General features: G+C 40.9%; 1 protein-coding gene across 13 annotated transcripts in view; it reads left to right on the top strand.

The window, feature by feature from the left end:
- Window positions 1-17,585, top strand: part of NAALADL2 (N-acetylated alpha-linked acidic dipeptidase like 2) — a 647,972-nt gene that overhangs the window by 107,625 nt on the left and 522,762 nt on the right. For 8 of the 13 annotated variants that reach the window (XR_008467120.1, XR_008467121.1, XM_054206722.1 and 5 more), the window contains exon 4: window positions 4,139-5,213. The exons of 3 other annotated variants lie outside the window; for them this stretch is intronic. Coding sequence is in view for 8 of the 10 variants with exons in the window: in XM_054206722.1 (XP_054062697.1) it covers window positions 5,141-5,213 (73 nt within the window). In the remaining 2 variants the exon portion in view is untranslated. Of the gene's footprint in view, window positions 1-4,138; window positions 5,214-6,220; window positions 6,715-17,585 lie in introns of those variants that run through there. 2 more of the 13 variants (XM_054206711.1, XM_054206717.1) reach the window with 2 other exon arrangements.

Raw genomic sequence — 17,585 nt, 5'->3', positions numbered from 1 at the left:
AATTTATCTTTTGCTTTCAATTATAACTACAAGATCCATCAAAAGAAGGGGTGGCAGAAATAAATCGTGCAGAGATTTTTAAGTAAAACAAACAACATGTTTAAAAAGCACTCGTTTAATTCCACTGCTTTTATAAATAATCAAGTGGATTGAAGGGCAGTGAAATACTTACCCTTTATACTAGATCTTTTGTGCGCTGCGTTACTGTTATGTGCAGGCCCAGATTATAAAGTGTCATCTTCCACGCACCAGTCCTTTATACTTGTTTACATAATTTGATTTTGTTTAATACTGAAAAGACCAAATTAAAAGGAAAAAGGAGAAGCTAATTCTTCTTTTTCTTTCTCCTACAAACTGACTTTGTGCTAGTGCGTCTGTAGCTTTGACTGCTGTGCACTCATCTTTCAGCTGCTGAAGTCAGCTTGAGTTGTTATTTATTTTCTCCGGACTCATCTATATTTTCATTAAGTAGGAAGTCTAAAAACACTAGAAGTGAATCAGGAGGCCATTGCTGATTTTGATTGCTACCGTTTTTTTGAGGTTTGGTTGCTAAAGCTGTGTTGAACGAAATCCGAGGAGCAGGATCTGATTAGAAAAAGATATTTAAAGAAACTTCGGAAATGATATTTTGACAAAGCACCTGTTCTCTGCGGAGGGAAAAATACCTCTGCTGGGGAAAGCTGTCACAGCGTTCTTGTTTCGGCTTCCCAAATCAGGACTTTGAGAGTGCAGAGAGACATTGAGTTGTTCCTTATGGCCATAAAGCTGTCAAATGGGGTCACAAATCGCACCGCAGTCTTAGATCCCCCTCTGCTGTGTTCCATTTGTCAGTCCTGTCAGGACTGAGAGGTCTCAGGGAGACAGAACAATTATCCATAATTCAGGTATTGCGAAAAGTAATGGATGTTTTATTAACAAACCAACAAAAAATAATGAGAACTCCATGGATATTTTGAACTCTTGTTTTCTTCTGAATACTAATGAATTCCTTTGGCACATGATTTCCTCGCTGAGCAAGGGATCAGGGAAAGCCTGAGCTACGCGTTAAGTCATTTTGCTGGAGCTGCTTTTGAAAAATGAGATTTTGTTCCTCGTGCAACAATCCTCCAACAAAGTGGCCAGGAGGGTGAAACACCTCCTGTTGGGTCTTTAAGGCCTAAATCTTAGTTCTGTCCAGTCCACATTAGTATGTCGCAAGTTACAGAGTGGTGGTTTAGAGCCTTTTCTGGTCTTGTTAAAAAAAAAAAAAAAAAAAAAAAAAAAAACACGTTTTTGAACCATTGATATTTTTTTAACAGAAGGCTCATTAAAACTAGATCTTCTGACCATAAAATCAGTTGTTTCTACAAAGTCATATTTTTCCGATGGCAAGTAGTTTTCTGGCAAAAAGTTGTAACAAGCTGTAATTAGTTCTTAGAAATAAACGAGAACAAATATACTTACTTTCCCATTAAGCTCCACAGTGGTGATGTTTGCCTCTGTATGACCATTCTCGTCACATCTCCTTGTAACTGGTGAAAACCTGTTCACAGCAAGTAGATTGGGAAATAAAACTTGGACAAGGCAGAGGAATGTGGGATGAGAAGCTCATCCATAATGGAGTAAGTCTTTCTTGGATTTTGCTCACTGATCAAACTCCTTTGTTGGAGAAAGGAAAGAAATTTAATTTAAGTTCCTGTGAACTCCACACTTCAGCAAATTGGGCTCAGCTCTGTCCATGCACTCTCTGCCTGCTGGCACTCAGCTGCTCGTTCGTTAGTGCATCATTTGCATAAACTGAAAACCTGCTTCACTGTGGGTTTTGAGACTGGTTATCCTTGCTTTTGTATTTAATCCATTTTACTTGTGGAAAAAAATATATTTTTTTTCCCCCATCTCCTATTTTAATTGAGGTTGTAGGCTAAACAACTGCTTGTAATTTGGAGGCTAACCAAATAATGCTATTCTTTTTATTATACCCTTTTCCATGGAAAAATAAAATAACTGTGTTGCTCTTTAAAACAAACAAGCAAATAACCACCACCACCACCACCAAAAAAACCCACCAAACACCAGCAGTATAAAAAACATCAGTACCTGCCCCTCTGTTTTTATGAGGGAGACGGGATTGGCACTGTCCTGATTCTCCTAGCGTACCTACCATTGTTGAAGATTTAATAGAATCATAGAATGGTCTGGCTTGGAAGGGACCTTAAAGCCCAGCCAGTGCCACCCCCTGCCCTGGGCAGGGACACCTCCCACCAGCCCAGGTTGCTCCAAGCCCCGTCCAACCTGGCCTTGAACCCCTCCAGGGATGGGGCAGCCACAGCTTCTCTGGGCAACCTGGGCCAGGGGCTCACCGCCCTCAGAGTGAAAAATTTCTTCCTAATATCTCATCTAAGTCTACCCTTTTCCAGTTTAAAACCATTGCCCCTTGTCTTGTCACTACACTCCCTCATAAAGAGTCCATCCCCATCTCTTCTGTACTTGAAGGCTGTTATAAGGTCTCCCCGGAGACTTCTCCAGGAAAAAAAATAAAAAAAATTCTTTTTTCCTTTGAAAAATGTCAGTCTATCACAAGTAGTCACCAGAAGAAACTTTGTGGACTGCTTCTCTCCTGTGATGAACTTTAAAACATTTGGTTATCAACTCGCGTGCTTTGACGGAGACTGGCTCAGAGGCTCTTAGTGACTTGTGTAAAGGAACTCTGCCTATCCCCAGTGCCTTACACTTCAGTTCTAGGTAGGATTTGTATCATCTGTGCAATTTCACGTGTAATAAGTGTAACTCATTATTCACATTTTTGAAACATTGAAACTATATTCTTTAGGGGGGAAAAAAAACCAACCTGATGAGTCTTTGTATTACATTTGTAGGGTATGTAGCATAATATGCCTGGGAGTTTGAAACATGTTACCAATAAGGAAAGACAACAACTGTTAGCTGCTGATATTATTTTTTGCATTAATTCTATAAAATATCCAAATTCTTGAGTAGAAATGGGAGTGTCTTGAAAGCAATTTACGGGAAACCTTTGCTTTTCCAAAGGCTTTCAGTTGTGAGGGCCTCTCTCTAGGTTTGCAGAGCTACCCTAGAAACCTTGTGAGAAAATTCGTATCCTCTGGCAAGTCTTATCGCTGTTGGTGAAGAGCGCTCTGTTGCTAATGACATTGAGCTTAGGCTTGTAGCCATCCGTGACATGGGCGGTACGATGCAGCAATCTTGTTGGCATAAGATCGAGCTTTTTCCTCTTGTAGCCCTGGTCGCTGTCATCATCAAATTATGTTTCCATTCATGGTCTGTCAAATGCGCTCCTTAGAGTCAAGAAACATTGTAGTTGCTGTACTGGAAATATACAGAATAACTTTCTCTTTTTTTTTTCTTGTCGTCCCCCTCCCCGCCCCGATAGCAGAACAAAACCACCACACTTTCACATTTGGGTCTTTCTAGAGAGAGTGAATGAATTAAGAGTTCCTCCTTCGCAGAGCCCTCCATTTAAATCGTTGCACACAAGGGAGCACAACAAACAGTTTTAGGAGAACATAAACCCAAGCTAGCCGTTTCTCACCATCAGTCATTGTTGGAAGAGGGAGTGTGAAAAATCTTGAGTTTCAGTCCTTTTTGCGCTATTCCCACTTGCAGGCTTCATTTCAAAGGAAGGCGTATTTTCAGTACTATCACTCTCATCTCTTGAATTCTTAAAAATATTTAAGAGTTAACAGAAGGTGATGTGAGAAAATGCTAGAACTTAAACTACAAAATAACTTTGGTAGGTGCTAAAAGCCTCAAATGAGAATCTTACTCTTTAAGGAAAGTGTTGGTACTCAGCAGCTAAGAAGAATAGTTATTTTTGTTGCCTTAGACTTCTGTTTTCTTTGGAATTAGTAGCTCTCTCTATGTGGGGGAGAACCTCATGGTATACAGTGTTTAAGGTAAAAACTAATCATTATGATTTCTCCCATGTTTAGAAGTTACAATAATGTAGGATGTTTAAGGATTTGTGTCTTTCAAGAGGTGGACAGTTTGTGTTTGGAGAGGGCAGAAATGCTTTAGATGATTCTGTCTCATCAGTTAATTTGCAAATATGTATTCTGCTTAGCTCTGCAGAACTTCATTAACAAATAAATTTCTTTTCCTTAATTTTGTCTTTTAAATATAGAACAACTCAAGCTTGCTTGAATATAGAAACTCAGCACTAAATCTTTGCGTTCCCAAGTTTGACGGTCAAGGAGGAGTTTCCGTATGGGCTTCTCCACTGTCCCCAGAAGGAATACATCCAACCAAGGTATCGGTTCCCAAAACAAACTCATAGTAAAGGGTGCACTTGCCGTAGTGGCCTTGTTTGAGAGCTGAGATAAAGAAAGATCAGTCTCCAGATATTCTTCCTTCTCCTGTGTTAGGTGAGGTTAGTCAGCTTTGAGCTTCAGGAAGCTGGTGCCGATCTCCTCTTGTATTAGGGACCTGTGGGAAAAGCAGGAATAGGCATAGTCAGACCCTTGAATAAAGTCTCAGTATCTGCTCTTGCGTGCTCACGTCACTAACTGTACTGCTGGATACTTTCAGGAAAAGCCACTGCGGTTTGTCACTCTTTGAAGTAATCACAAAGCCGACAAAGTTCTTATTATGCATTTCTCTGCACACAAAAATATCCGAATTTAGTCTCTGTCCTTAAGTAGAGGAAGCTGTGTTAGAACCAAGCTGAAAAAGATCTCCATCTGCTAAACCCATGTTTCAGTTGAAAGTTTCCTTCATACTTTCCAGTGGAAACCTAGTAAATTTATTCGAGATGATGTTCAGCGTTGGAACTGGAAGTCGCTGGGTGTCTGCTGGGGAGATTCCCCAGGCGTCTGCTGGAGTCTCACCCCCTGTGCTGACTCTGAACTGGTCACGGACAGCAAACTGGGATTCTGGGAGGGATGAGCCTGGTGAAGTCCAGGAGCCACGGACTGCGAATTTTGGGCCGTGAGCTGAGATTGAGGATTATAGGGAAAAAATTTAGCAAAAGCTTATGTAAACTAATGGAAATAAAATAATGAAAGGCTTGTTTTACAAACATAAAAGTTCATTTTGTTTTTCTCTTTACTTTTGTGATAAAGAGCCTTTTCTGACTGGGGAACAGTCGATTAACCCGACGAATGTGATAATCAAGCAAGAGTAAAGCATGAAGTTTTTCCTTGTAATCTCCTTCATTTTTGTGAACCAAGCGAGAAGTTCTTTTGGAATTCCCTGCTCAGGTGATTGAGGTTTGGGATGTCTGATTTACCGTCACGAGCAAAACTCAGATGCTTTAGCTTGGCTAAAAGCTTGTTGCGTGCGTGGCTGAGAAGGTGCCTGGTGTACGCAGAAAAAGTTGACAATGAATCACTAAAGGATATAATTTTTTTTTTTTTTTTTACTTCTGCCCATGTGATGATTAACTTGAGGAGTGTTACTGTCTCTGGGGACGTTCTTATTCCTAAGTAAGACTTTTGTTTGAATGAGCATAGTTTGTTTCAGAAATTCTACTTTAAAAGGTACATTTTACCTAGCCTGAATTATCTTGAAAAACTATCTTCAATTTTTTCCTGTTTTTCTGTTCTAATAAATAATTGTTTCTATACTTTAAAAAAAAAAAAAAAGGAAGAAAAAGACAAGACCGTTTAGTTTTCAAAATAGACTTACTTTCTAGTGGATTAAATGAATTTCTAATGCTATCGATTAGACCATTTTTAATGTAATGTAGATGAAGGTTAACATTGTGACTGAGCTCTTTTAGTTTGTCATTATTTGTTCCTATAAAATAGTGCTGTGTCTTTGATTTTTGTCATTGGCAGTTGCAAATGTAAATGTTACAAAAAACCCCCCCCCCCCGAACTTTGTAGGCAGGCAGGTGTACTTGTTCAACAAATTGATCACAAATATATCAGACACCTGTTATTTGATTTCACAGCAGAAAAGAGCAAATATTTTCTTAGAACTCAATCTGAAGTCTGTCTGGATAAGATTATCTTAATAGTTTGTGTCTTTGTGCTGGAGAAGGAGGGGAAGAGAAGAAAAATAACCTTTTGGTTTGTTTTTAAGCCTTTTCTGTTACACAGTTAAAACAATCTCAAAATGACGGTGTTCAAGTAAAGTGTTTTCTTGGAGGTGTGAAAGAGGGGAAGGGTGGGTTTGGGGCTAAGGCTTTGGGCTCTCTGCAGAGCTTTTGCCGAGGGGCAGCGCGGCTGCGGCGATCGTCCTGCTCCCTGGTGGAGAGCTGGGGCTGCAGAGTTCCCTTCCCACAGAGGTTGGCTTGAGAGTTATCGTTTAGTTTTCCTATGAAATGCAAATTCAGAGTATCTCTAACATCAGTTGCAAACTCTCTGTTGGCATTTTGACTCAAACACCTGCTGGAAAGAGGAATGTTCTTCAGATTTGCTGTCTGCATGAAAGTGAAAGGAAAGGGGGAAGAGTCCAAGAGGAGACAAAGCAGCCTTGCCCGAAGCACATGGTAATCGAAGGAGATCAAAGGATATGATGTCAGTTTATAGAGAAACAGGTCAGGCAAGCCCAGGTAGCTCAGGAAGCAGGGTGCTAATTATTCACAGAAGAAAGTCAGGTATATGGTTACCGCGCTGCAGCCGGAAGTCAGGAGGTCAAAACTCGCACAGCAGCCAAGTCAACTTGATAAAACGGCTTGACTCCTAACGGGGGGAGTTTGTCGTTTGCTAGAAATGGGGGAGAATGAATCTAGCGTCCCGAGTCCGTCCCAGCAAGGTAAGCACGTGCGACCTGCCGGACGCTGCGCCGTTTGGAAGTTTGGGGCATTGTCAGTCCCTGCGTGTAGGAGCTTGTTTCGCTGTCGGCTGTTGCAGCCTGTGCTGTGTGTCCACGCGAGGGGACGTGTTTTTGCCTGTGTTTTGGGGAAAGGAGGAAATCCGCATCCCTCATCTCTGCAATATGCTGGTTTTTAAAAAAAAAACAAAAAAAACCAAAAAAAAACCAAAAACACAACACAAGGCTGCATGAGTTTTAAGAGGGTAAAGGAAAGTCTGATAAGATCGTGTAGTTATTTCACACTGTATTGTCAACAAAGGTTGCTTTAAACTTAAGGTGATCTGTGGATGTTGAGGTTACGGTTCTGTAGCTTAGTTTCATGTTCTGCAAATATTTTTTGGATGGGGAATGCTTTGCACACCTGTTTTGCCCAAGTTGAGTACCTGTTGCATGGGAGCAGGGTATGGCAGATGCATAAAGATGAAGGATATTCTCTGTTTTGCATTCGTGGCTTATTCAGGTTGTTGTTGTTTTTTTTTTTTTTTTTTTTCTTCTGTGGGCTGCGCTAAGGTAACACCACCACGTGCATGCAGAATAGCCCTTAAAGCACTCGTGTGACTGTAAGAACAGAGTATTCTGTCCTAGGTGTTTTAAATTTTCAGTAGAAGCCTGAACACAACAGTCCATAAATCTTGCTTAGTCCTTCTTTTGCAACGTTAATGTCAAGTTTTTGCTTTGAGAAAGAATGTTTTCCCAGTAGCCCTTTTTTCTTCCAACAGACAGTTTTAACGTCCCAGGAAATATTATCTTCCTGCAGAATTATTCCATTATTTTATCTTCTTAGCATTCAGTGGTTTTTTTTTCCCTGGACAGTCAACCTGTGCTTTTCTTTTGCTTGACTTTACCAGTCTCGTCCTGGCCTGTTTCTCATGCTTTCCGTACCAGCAAGGGATAAAGCTTTGTATCTATTTTGGGTTTTGCAAGAATCCTCAAGCTATTGTAAAATTTGCAAATGGGTTTCTGAGAGCTGAAACAGTAACTTTCTAGTCACTGAGAAGCTGTATTACTATTTTTTTCCCCCTGAAGTTATTCTTTATATACACGCAAGCGTGTTATACTGGGATTCAAACATGTGTCTCGGACCTATTTTAACTGGGAATAACTCTGTTAATGCCAGAGTAGATTTCTGTTCACGGTGAACATCTGTTACGCTGCTTTTTTTTGGTGTGTGATAATAAGTATGTACGTACTGCACAGAAAACATACACTAGCAAATTCAATTTTGATCCAGAACTTAATTTTGAAAAAACCAACAGTAACGTTCAGTAGTGTACGGGTCTAAACACCATTTCTGGCGTGGCAGTGAGAACATTGGTATTGTTTCGTTCTTCTCTTTCTTCATTCAGGATCTGACTTGAGCTTACAAGGGTTTGCTGTTCAGAAATATATCCAGCCTAATTTTGATCTTATTTTTCACGCTGTAAGTGATGAGCTAGTTCACTGCGGGTAATAAAATCGTATTGATAAAACTGATGTAAGACAATTTCAGGCCTGCTGTATTTTATAGAGGTCTTTTGGGAAACATGATTGTGATTCTGACTTAATTTGTGCCTCTTCTCCGTTAGCATAAGTGAGCTTAGTCAAATGGAATTTCTCTTGATTTGCATTAGTGGAAATGGGACAAGAATTAGGGCTGCACCATTTTTTTAAAATCAAAATGTTCTGTCTGTACGCACATGGAAACACACACACCCCCAGTATAATTTTTTTCAGTTGCCATCAATCTGATGTACTGGGCTATTTCCATGTGTGCTTGTTTTTAGAAACTGTCCAAAATAATTGGTGATTCGGCTGGTATTTTTTTTTTAAGGGCGGGGGAAAAAAAAAAAGGTGGAAAAATTAACATTACTCAAGATACCTGTCAAAACCACTGCTAGTGAGAGAACTTGCATTTCTTTTTATGTTATTTATTTTTAGAGAGCTTTGTGCTTGTATAAGTTACTAAAGGTGCCAGATTGACAGCCCTGGAGGCTGGCTTCACTTATTCATTAGGAAAAGAGATAGGGCCTGGGCAGCCGGTGCACAAAGCTCCTTGCTGTGCTGTTCCCACGTGTCTCAGTTCTGCTGTGAAAACCCCCTTTTTGAGGATCCGAGGCTTTCGGTCCTGTTCACTCCTTGCCTTTCCCTGCAGCATTTTCTTCTAAGGGCACAGCATAATGGTCTAGTGATGATTAGGTTTGCGCACTAAAGACTACGCAGAGACCTTTATTTGATTTCACCAAACAGCCGTCAGATGGTGAAGGCGGCTCGGGGCTTCCATCAGTCAGTAATTCTCGCCATCTGGCCAATCAGTAAATATAAGGTCACTCTGCCGTCACGGCAGTTTTGTTTTGCACCGCGTACAGTAAGCTCAGAGAATAAAATAGCTCTTGGTTCGGTTCCGTTGTTATTCTGCTGCTTCTGTAAATGCTTCAGACCTTCGTTTCTACGGAGGTTCGCAGCCTGGGTGTGACAACTGAAAGGAGCAAAGCCCAGAACAATAGGGCTTTGACTGCCAGCCCTGAATTGATTCCTCATTCAAGCGAGCGCACTCAGGGCCCTTCAAAAATGCGCTGCAACTAACTGAGGAATATCTTGTATTTTTGTGGTTTGGGCTTTTTTTGGTTTTATTGTTGGGTTTTTTGCTTTTAGAATCAAGATCCATTCCTTCACATGAGTTGTTGTTTTCAGTCTTCCTGCGAATTAAGTACTGTTTACTGCGGAGTGTGACAATATTAGCCCCAAAAGATGTAATTACTGTATATTTTAATTTTATGATATCGTCCATGAGTTGTAATTGGTTTTACACTGTATTGTGTTGCTGGATGATCATAGTAGTTTTACTTGCTTGCTAAGTGTGTGTAAATATGTGCTTGCCTCTCTGACCCACAGAGGACAGAGTTAAATTGCCAAGTTCAAGTTAAAGCAGCTTGTTTCAGTTTTCAGGAGGCACAGTAAGAGAGTAAGAACGAGAGGAGCATTATTAATATACTACCCACAAAAATTTGTTTTTTTTCAGGGCTCCCTTATGTGCTGTTTATTAGCATATGTAAAGCATTTTTATAAAGGGTTTAATTATATGTATCCTTAATATAAGCATACGATTAAATAAGTGTAATATTTCTTAAAATAATTCCCAGCAAGTTCAGATCCCTTCCATAATTAATCTGGGCTTTGGATCAGCTCAGAAGTGTGTGTTCCTTAGGGTTTCTTCTTGTGTTCTGATGTCGATTTTTAGATCAATATATATGCAGTCACATGAAACATTTACAGACCAGGTCTAAAAGAAGCAACTCCTATTTTTTGCTGAGAAGGGTGACAGGAAGATATCAAGAGCTTACATACAGAAGACGGCATACTTGTGTGGGCCAGTAGGAACTACAACCATAATGTCCTGAAAGTGAATTGCGGAACGGTGTCTTTTCAGTCTCAAGCTTCCCTTTCTTAATGAGAGCGGGCTTCTTGGCCACCAGGTCTACCTTTCTTGCTTCGCTATATGAAGGACGGTCGTCTTTCAGGTGTGTGTTTTTTGAGCAGGACTCTGAATAATGCTAATGAATGCTGTAATCAGCTGCAGTTACTAACTGGGGTTCTCCAACAGGAGGTGGTAACTCTGAAATTCCATTGTAAAACTGCTTTCTCCCCGCTTTGCGTTCCATGACCTGAGTCCTCAGAATAGAGTGCCTGTTTGCTCTCTGGCCAATGATTAGCAGAACATCATTGGGTCCCTTCTTGGGTCTTTTTGAATAATAATAGTGAGGGTTTCCTGTGACAGCTTTTCTTACACAGATTGGCTCTATTCACCAACCAGGTACAGTAACAATGGGTAATTTAAAATAATTCATTTTATGCTGCCTCCTGTAGATTTTTGACTTTCGTTTCAAAGTGGTGAATCTAGAGAGTTGGAGAAGTATGTTCTGATCACTGTCCTGGTGCTGTGAAAAATATGAGATTCAAATAGTCCTGCAGAGCCATCAGCAGCTGGATCAGCACAGAACACATTTGACTTCAGTGTAGGTCATTCCAACGTTTTTCAGGTGCTTTTAACTTTTATTACAGGTACGCTGTTTTTATTTATTTATTTTTTTAAAGCTTGATTTCCCGGTTTCTATGTGCTCATCAATCAGGGTTTGGGATTTCAGTTCTACAGAAATATCCTCACTTAACGTAAGCACATTAAAACTGACAAAACTGCAGAAATTGAAGCATGATAACAGTGAATTTCTCCCCATTGGTGAGAATCCACCGCAGAACTGGATATCACGCCCAAGACTCCCAGCTCCCAATCTGCTTTGTATTATTGTTGTTTTGCTGTTATAATCCTTTCCAGTTCTTAGAGGTATGTTGCAGATGATTGCATCCTAATATATATGCCTGAAAATGAAACAAGATAGCAACATCTTGATGCAATAAATAGAACTGAAATTGAAAATGTAGTAGATGTATAGTAAAAGGATGATGTTTGCAAAGTGTCCAAAAACTTTTCCTCATAATCTTGATCATAAATCTACTGCAAACTTTGAAATTACACCAAATGCAGAAATAAGCTCTTGTCGGCAGTAGGGTCTATCAGATTCAGGTATTTTGGATGTTCTTCTGGAAGCATATTTTTCCAAAAGTTGTCAGTTTTTCCCCCGGTACGTCATTCTTCAGGGTGTGGGGTAAGCGTTATATTTATCTTGGCTGCTCCCGTACCTCTTTTCTCTGAAGTATGTCACTCAGTGGAGAAAAGTAAAGGACTGAGGTTGACGCAGAGGGAATATCAATGTGGCTTTAGCAATTCAGGCAAAAGAAACCAAGGCTTATATAAAGTTCTTATGCAGATGTGACACTAATTCATAATCTAAAGAGTGCTCTGCATTCATAGAAGGTCCTGCCAAGGTCTCTCTTTCCTCCTCCTTCAAGTACTGGAAGTTTTCTGGAAGTGGCTGGAATTTTTTTCCACCTCTATACAGGGATTGTGTTCCATGGTCCTGGTGGAAAAGGTTGTTGGTGGTGAAGGGGTTTATTTTATTTGTCTTTTTCCTTTGCTTGAAAAACCAGCATCTCCACCACAAATGAGGCGGTATAATGCTGGGACAGTATCCTAAACAGCGTCCTGTCTTGCAGCGAGTTGTTGAGATGTGCTTTATAAAGACAAGCAAGGTTGCTTTCTTGATTGCAATATCATTGTGATCAGGGTATTTAGAATCTTTTTCTAAGTGTACTGTTGGTTTTTTGGGGGTTTGTTTTATTTGACACCCACCCACCCGGCCTGGTCTCTTAATTAGTCCCTTCAAACTTACAATATTCCTAATATTCTGCTAGATTTAGACATTGCGTGACTAATGGAGTAACGTTACATTGTAATATAGTAAGCTTCAAGTAAGATGAAAAAGTAGGATAAAGTAGGCTTTGCTGGAAGAATTCCTACTTCTCAGTGATCGTGTGTTGGGTGTCTTTTGTTCTTGGGTTGTTTTCTCTGTGCCATTGTCACTGTTATTTAAGTTGGATTCAAGCCAGTAGGAGAAATAAGTTACCTAGGACATCTAGGCCAAATAAAAAGGGTAGTGGCGCAGCAGCTGTGCAATATCGCACTCCCGTGTAGTAGGTAGTGAATTTTGAAGAATTTGAAACAGGTCATTGCGGATGTGTTCAAATCTGGAGACTTTCTTAGTTCTCCTGCTGTTCTTAGTTGTTCAGGGTGACTCTATGCATTTCCAGATTGTCCTAATCTATATGTTTGCACGTATCATATATCCCGAGGTGTATGAAGCAACTCTATATTAGCGGAAGGAACTTTTAATGAGCGTTTGAATAATTTTCCATGGCACTCACATGTTTCTAATCGTAAGGCCAAGCAGGCTGTGAGGGGGAGAAGGCATTCTCTTTGAATTTACCCTTCTGAAACTATGTATGAGTTGTTAAACTGAGAGCACACTGTGACGGCATTCAAACAAAACGTGATAGACGCAGAAAGTGTTTTATGTCACGGCATGTGCACATGCCTTGAAAAGAGGTGAAGCGCACCGTGTAAAGACTTCTGCACTCTCTTAGTGATGTTGCTTTTGTCATACGGGTTTCAATGGTTATTGCAAGCTGCCCTGGTCATGACAAGTAGTTAAAATTTAGCACGTGTACGGAAGTTGTGGGTGGGTTGGCTATTTTAGCCTTAATTACTGAGGCAACGAGGCTTCTACAGTTGTGCTGTCTCTGTCAGAAGAACTTGAGAATGTTGAGGCAAATTTCGTGTATTTTGGATGTTCTTCTGGAAGCATATTTTTCCAAAACACTTTATCAGAGATCAGTTGGTTTATGTAGCTGTAAATGTAGCTGAAGATACGTCTTAGGTATAGAGGAGAGGGAGCACACAAGTGTAATTACTTTTCAGTGACTTCACTTCTTCATATCCTAAGATTAATTTTTAATTACACAGAAAGCTGCGCAACCCTGAGGAAGTGTGGACATGTCCACACTTACAGAAGAAAATGCTGCCTGGTTTGCTAAAGAGCACACGTTTGTCAGAAATACTGTGATTTCATTACCTCTTACGGTATTTTTTTAGCTCTCATTATTTCAGAGAAAAAATAGAACCAACAACAAACCTCTGTAAAGACGTAGTTCAGATGTATTTAATGTCTATATCATAGTTATAACAGTTTTTAGGAAATCTCCTGGCTGTGGAATTTATCGAACTGGGAACAATAACTACACAACTGTTCCTTTTGCATTTGCAGCACTGAGAGAAATGAGAAAGATTAGCTTGGTCTGCATCAGGGAAGTAGTTAGGAACCATTGGCAACCAGTGGCTAGCTCTGAGGAGACTTCTCGTGTTGTCATGGTTTAGTCCCAGCTGCGAACTAGGACCATGGGGCTGTTCACTCACTCCTCCCCCCCGCCCCCCGGTTTGGATGGGGAGGAGAATTGGAAGATTAAAAGTAAGAAAAACCTTGTGGATTGAGATAAAGACAGTTCAATAAGGAAAGCAAAAGCTGTGCGTGCAAGCAAAGCAGAACAAGGAATTCATTCGCTGCTTCCCGTGGGCGGGCGGGTGTTCAGCCATCTCCAGGAGAGCAGGGCTCCATCACGCGTAATGGTGACTTGGGAGGACAAACACCATCACACAGAATGTTCCCCCCTCCCTTCTTCTTCCCCAGCTTTTTATGCTGAGTGTGAAATCATGGTATAGAATATTCCTTTGGTCAGTTGGGGACAGCTGTCCCAGCTGTGTCTCCTCCCAACTTCTTGTGCCCTCCCAGCCTACTCGCTGGTGGGGTGAGGAGCAGAAAAACCCTTGAGAGCTTAACAACAACCCAAAGCACCAGTGTGCCATCAACACTGCTCTCATCCCAAAGCCAACACGTAGCACCACACCAGCTACCAGCAAGAAAGTCAACTTCATCCCAGCCAAAACCATGACACATGTTCTTCTCTCTCAAGAAAGATGTGTGTGTTCTGTATAGTAGTGCTGGAGCTTTTTACTCAAATTCTTAATTTCTTGGGGTTTTTTTTTGAGTCCACTTTCATATTTACCTCAGGGCCCTGTTTCAGTTGGTGCAGAGCCACAGGGCACCTTTTGGACCTGCATTGGTACTAAGGGTCCACGCTTGCAGAGTGGTGCCGCAGCTGCTTCTGCCTTTTTCCAGTTTCACATTTCTGGTTATATTTTGGTAATATACTGAAGACCTTCGTAGCATTCAGGAGAATAAAAAGCATAACCTAAAGTTAACTAAATCCATCCCTGTAGGAGCAGTTATAGAAAGCGGAGCTGAGATTTTTAGCCTGAATGTGACTGTGAATCTGTAGTGCTGTGCATAGTTTTATAATAGCTGGCTTTGTCAATTTGTATATACATCTTTTTCTTCAAATAGTGCTTGTATAAAAGTGGCATTTCTGCTGTCTGTGTAAGCTCAGCTTTGTATGCCTTCATAACACAATTAAGTTTTCCACATTTTATTGCTGCTAGTGCTGCAAGGAGGGGCTGAGTCAGACTGTATTTGCTCTTGTGCTTCATCAGCAGAAATGTTTACCAACTTTCTAGTTATATTTTATTTGTGAAAACACAATGAAAGTAATGGGGTTGCACTGGTATCAGAGTATCAGATTAATTTGGCCTGTGTTGTTATTAGCATTGATTGAGGCACAGGAGCAAGAAACAATCCAGTTAGACTTCCACTGCCCGAGGCCGAGTTTTTAGGGCTGACAGGAAACAAATATACGTCTCTTCACTTCTAAACTGAGTATATTTGACCTGAAAGTCTGAGAGTTACAGTAAACCCAAATCACGGCGATGTTGGTCATGCAGCAGAATGGTTTTTTCACTCTCCTCATGGAGGTGATGGGTAGATGTCCTCCATCAACTGCACGCTCTTCTCCTTTGCACTCCTTTCTCTCTTCAGGTCTCTTCTCAGTGTGCCTTGGGTAGAAGAAGGGCTACGTGGACTGTTTGGCTTATAGATATAAAACTATTCCGTTATTCTAGTACATTAAATTACAGATACTATATTACTCCATGGTACTTTTGGCAGTGTAGAGGACTCTGGTGCCTTGCACGCCCTCCCTGGGACAAAGGCTTCGTGGCCATTGAGCTCTACGGGACTGTAAATTCAGTTCTCGGTTAATTCATGGGCATTCTGGCCACCCACCTGTAAACTGTAAGCGTAGCTGGTCGTTAACTACCAGATAATTATACAAACCCATGTCCTCTACATACCTAAATAACAAAATGTTTATAACTCCCGCTTTGCTGATATCGAGAATTTTTCCTATTTACTGTTTCTATACTTACCAGATTACATGTTAAAAACCATAAAATCCTTTATATTATCCATAAACATAATAAAAAATGCTACACTACATAACTTTGACTTAGTCAATAATTCTAGGCTTAGCCTGAGGGGTTGAAAAGAAAATTATTCCTGTTACAAATTTTAATTATGCCATAAACTTTGGGAAATAGCTATTGATCTTCAACATCTGGCTTCAGAAATGTTGCCTGCTTTTTTTGGTTATTTAGTTTGTGAGTAGCATTGTCATATAGGATAAAAATAAAAAATGTCAGCAGAGATGAAGATGTACCATATGCAAATGAGAATATTTTGGTTTGTTTACGTACTAAAAATATTTTATTGCTGAAGAGCTTTTTGTTTCTTACCAGATTTTTTGAGCTATCTCCAGAGAAATTTGCATTTGAGATGCAAGAAAGCAATTTCTAATTCTATCAAAGACCCTTTCTCACCGTGGGACACTCTGATGTATACAGTACGTTTCTTGTCTTAGAGGTACATTTAAAACTGCAAGTCAGTTGACTTTCCTCTGTTGTGGAAAAATTACACTTCCAAGGGCCGGGTGAGGCAAAGGTTGAAACCTTATTTCTGTACTTTTTGCCTTGAACCTGGGCTGTTAGATGGTGGGTGTTAGTGTAAAAATGTTAGGTCTGGCTTAAAATAGTCAGATTGAAATTGTGATCTGACAGGAGATCAGTGGCAAAGCTGGCATTGCTCTTCAGCTCAGTGAGCTCTAACTCGGATGTCTTGGAGTAGGAGGAAGAGGTTTTTAATGTGTTTGAATTTCAGAACAGTGTGTAATGAGTGCGGCGTTGGGCACGCAGACTGCCTTTCGAATCGTAATAAGGCCTAGAGCCAAATGTGTTGTTTCGTGGCATGTCTGCTTAAGGTTCGTGAGGTTTGACTGGAGGTGAAAGAAGAGGGAGAACTGAGGTGATTCCCGAAAAGAGTCGTTTTAGGTGACTGGAAATACAGGCTATATACTCTCATTAAAATTTCAGTACAAGGATCCCTGTATGGCAGAGTAGGATAAAGTTCCCTTTCCTTGCCCTCATCCACAATGGCCACATCCAAATTGAGGAGACGCTGCTTGGTGCCCTCTTGTTGAGGTGAACGGAGGAAGATAGTCTTTCCTCTCCAGGAGAACTGGAGCTACAGAGGGAAAAATGGGTTAGAGAGCTCCAAAGACCTGGCCCTTGGGAGGACAATCGAGGGCAACTCACCGCGATGGCAAAGAGCGATGGAGACTCTCAGACTCTTGAGTAGGTGCCTGTGGGACCAAAAAGTGCTTGCTTTTTCTCAAATGTCTACATTGTGTAAAGCAAGGAGGTGGTTTGTGTGGTCCTGAGAATTGTGCCAAATTGGTGCTATTTTAGTTGGTTGGTAAAAAGATACGACGAACTGAATCGTAGTGCCAAATACTGTGTCAATGCATCTATGTTAAAAGGAAGGATGTTTGCAATGCTATAGCATGTGGGTAGGCTGCTCGGTAAAGGAAACTCCCAGAACACCCTTGAAAAATGTTGTACTTTTCTCCATATTTCAGCAAGGGGTGGAGGCACCTCTATCCCTTCTGCTTGTTTCACTTAGATTCTCGTCTTTTTCTTTTCATGCACCCTGCGGTGAGCACTGGTACCAAATGGCATCTGAAGTTTCTCAAACTTTACGCACATTGCGGCGATGCTGTGACCTCTGATTGAATAAGTAGACTAAGCAAAGTAGGACAAAGATGACTTCCGAGAGGCAACTTGTAGTGGCTGGTGCCAACTCTTCGGCAGGAAATTGCTTCCTCGTAAGAGTATCTCAGTGGTGTATTGATGCTTGAACCCTTCTGGCTGACTTTACTCTGCCTAGCCTTCAGAAAAGGGGTAGGAAAAATATTGTCGAGGCTTGCAGGCATTCGAGGTGGCCAAGCTGACAGGTTGCACTCCAGCAGGTAAACGGAAGCCTATTAAGAACACACAGAGACAAAATGTGTCGTGTGAGTGTCGGGTATTTTGTCGGGATGAACCTTGGTAAGGGAGACAGCTGTGGCCGTTTCAAGGACACGGAGCAACGATGCAGTTT

Source organism: Rissa tridactyla, chromosome 6 (genome assembly GCF_028500815.1).
Source record: "Rissa tridactyla isolate bRisTri1 chromosome 6, bRisTri1.patW.cur.20221130, whole genome shotgun sequence".
NCBI classification, from domain to species: Eukaryota; Metazoa; Chordata; class Aves; order Charadriiformes; family Laridae; genus Rissa; species Rissa tridactyla.
This window is presented reverse-complemented; position numbering and strand designations above follow the sequence as displayed.